The sequence below is a fragment of the Cucurbita maxima genome, unplaced genomic scaffold (assembly GCF_002738345.1).
Source record: "Cucurbita maxima cultivar Rimu unplaced genomic scaffold, Cmax_1.0 Cma_Scf00012, whole genome shotgun sequence".
Classification (NCBI taxonomy): Eukaryota; Viridiplantae; Streptophyta; class Magnoliopsida; order Cucurbitales; family Cucurbitaceae; genus Cucurbita; species Cucurbita maxima.
In genome coordinates this window covers 129,658-132,246 of record NW_019272028.1, presented here as the reverse complement: position 1 = coordinate 132,246, position 2,589 = coordinate 129,658, and the positions used below count along the sequence as shown (strand labels likewise).

General features: G+C 31.4%; 1 protein-coding gene across 3 annotated transcripts in view; it reads right to left on the bottom strand.

Annotated features, from left to right (window-relative positions):
• LOC111487143 (vacuolar protein sorting-associated protein 52 A-like) overlaps positions 1-2,589 on the bottom strand; it is a 15,157-nt gene that overhangs the window by 10,500 nt on the left and 2,068 nt on the right. Inside the window, exons 5-6 of one of the 3 annotated variants that reach the window (XM_023134401.1) lie at positions 1,482-1,577; positions 644-745 (exon numbers count right to left, since the gene is read on the bottom strand). In XM_023134401.1, coding sequence (XP_022990169.1) covers positions 644-745; positions 1,482-1,577 — 198 coding nt within the window. The remainder of the gene's footprint in view (positions 1-643; positions 746-1,481; positions 1,578-2,589) is intronic. The other 2 variants (XM_023134403.1, XM_023134402.1) reach the window with 2 other exon arrangements.

Here is a 2,589-nt window from a genome sequence, read left to right as displayed (position 1 = left end):
TTTTTTTTTTTTTTTTTTTTTTTTTTTTGTTGGGTGGGACAGTCGTGCCTAACTCCTTTAAGAAGATACAAATAAAAGTAGTATTAAACTCAAGAAGGTCAATGTAACTCCATATATAATTAAAATTTGAAACAGTTAACCTAAAGCCCCATAGAATTTCATCTAACAAGGACTGAAAATCGTACCGAGAAATCAGATACAAAGTTCAGAAAACAGCAATGCAGGAGTTTCTATTATTGAAAAAAAAATTGATGTAGGATGTCATAAAATAAACAAGATGCTACTAAAAATTGCAACACAAACGCTTTCTTTAAGTAATTGTATAACTTTTTAAGGGCTGTGTTATAATTTACCATGCATTAGAAAAATAGTTTAACCAAAAATAAGCTCACAAGGACCAATAAATATAGGTATTTAGTAATGCATAAAAAAGAGCTTTAAGTAAAAGGCGTGAAAAGGTTTGCAATTAATATCTTTTCAGATATAAAAGGAAACTACTGTTAATATACTCATATTCGTACAAGTTCAGACTTCACAGAAGGCATAATGATACAGAACAATACTACAGACTGATACAAGCAGATTGTTGTATTCCTCTAAAACATTCGATATTACTTAAGTACCAGAACAACAGCCAAAATACCTGGAAACCACTGAGAAGAGTTTCCATCTGGGATAAAATGTTATCGCAGTCACAAATTTGTTCATGAAGTGAAACTAAGTTATCACTCTCTTTAATATATTCCTGTAATGTTTGAACAATAAAAGTGAGCCCTTAATACTGGAACTAATAGATCACAAATACATGTACATATTTATATGTTTACACAAGCAAGTTAAGTGTATGCTTATCAGTTATGTGTGTACATAGGTTTATACATAATACCAATCTAATTCAACTGGATAGATTTTTATGCTTATTTTCCATGATAAGAAACAATATATTGACAAGAGACAGCATACTATGAAAAAGGAAAATAAAAATATGCCCCACTTGCAGGATCCAAGAAGATTAAAATAGATATCAGCAACTGCTGCTAATCATAAAAAGAGAACACTTACTATAACATAGATAACAATACCGTTTTGCATGAAAACAAGCATAGAACATGAATTTATAAAACAAACAAAAACCCACATTGTGCTTAGCATCCAGTTTGTTCTAACTAACCACATCAACTACTCCGATTTGTGGCATCTTACATGCTTAAAGTTGCATCTTAAAGTAAACATATTAGTGAAAAAAAGTAAGTAATAGCCAATTCTGATAGTACCAATTATTACTTTTGAGCAGATTCTTTTGCCAAAGTACTCTTGCAGCGCTAAACATTGTATAAATAGATGTCTATAACCATGCTTAAGGACAGACTCACAGACAAGGCAAGATAATATACTCACTCTTAAAAAGAAAGGGATAGCAAAGATTATAAATATTCAAAGCTAGAATTGGAAACAATAGAAATGAAGAAACGATGACAAACCTGTATAGAATCCAGCTCAACCTGCCGCAAATTGTCTTCAACTCCCTTTGTATACTCCCTCAGTTTTACACCTTTAGAAAGTATGTTTGCAACTACCTGATTAATAAAGAATTCAATTTTTTTATAAAAGATTTTTCTTTTGACGTCTTCAAAGTACGGAGATAACAGCATAATGCAAACATCCAAAACAGTCGTAATGACAATTACACTGAAACCAGAGATAGTGTGTGCACAGCATAATGCAAACATCCAAAACAGTCGTAATGACAATTACACTGAAACCAAAGATAGTGTGTGCATCTTTAATATTTGACTAATTGATCAGATTACCCTGCCTACAAATGAACCATACGAAATAATTTCTAGTTCTAGATATTTACTATTGATTTTACAACAAGTGCAAATTGAGACAACTAATAAAATAAGTCCATCTGAATTTTTGAGACGATTAAGAATTGGAATGCATTTCATATGGTCTCATAGATCTCTTGATGCTTAAAGAACAAGACATTCAAATACATTTCAAGGATTCCAAGTTTTAGGATGACCAAGGATTGGAATGCACTTCGTATGGTCTCAAAGACCACTTGATGCTTAATGAAAGATAAGCAACCAGTACAAGTTGGTCAAATGGACCTTTGGGAAAGTGAAAAAGTAAAAGGACTTTAGGAGAATAGGTTCAAAATCCTATCCTACCCACCTACTTAAGATATCAAAATCCCTCAAATTTTGAACATTCAAATGTAATAGGTTTAAGCAGTTGTTCCATAAGAATAGTTGAGATCGCATAAGCTAAATCGAACGCGCACGAGTATATTTATTTTTAAAAAAAATTCTATAACCTTCCCAGAATAGTTGAAGTCGTGCTCAAGAAAATTAGATATCAAATAACCCAAGAGAGTGGTTTAATCACCAAGGAGGGTGGTCATAATTTAAATTTCTGAGTAGATATTTCATATTCTGGCAAGAGATGAAACCATTAGCATCTCAGTTTCAAGATTCTTCATGTATGAATAATGTACAATAATACCAAGTGATTAAGCACATAGTCACAGTTATATATTTAATGCCTACGGAAAAAAAAAAAAAAAAAAAAAAAAAAAAAAAA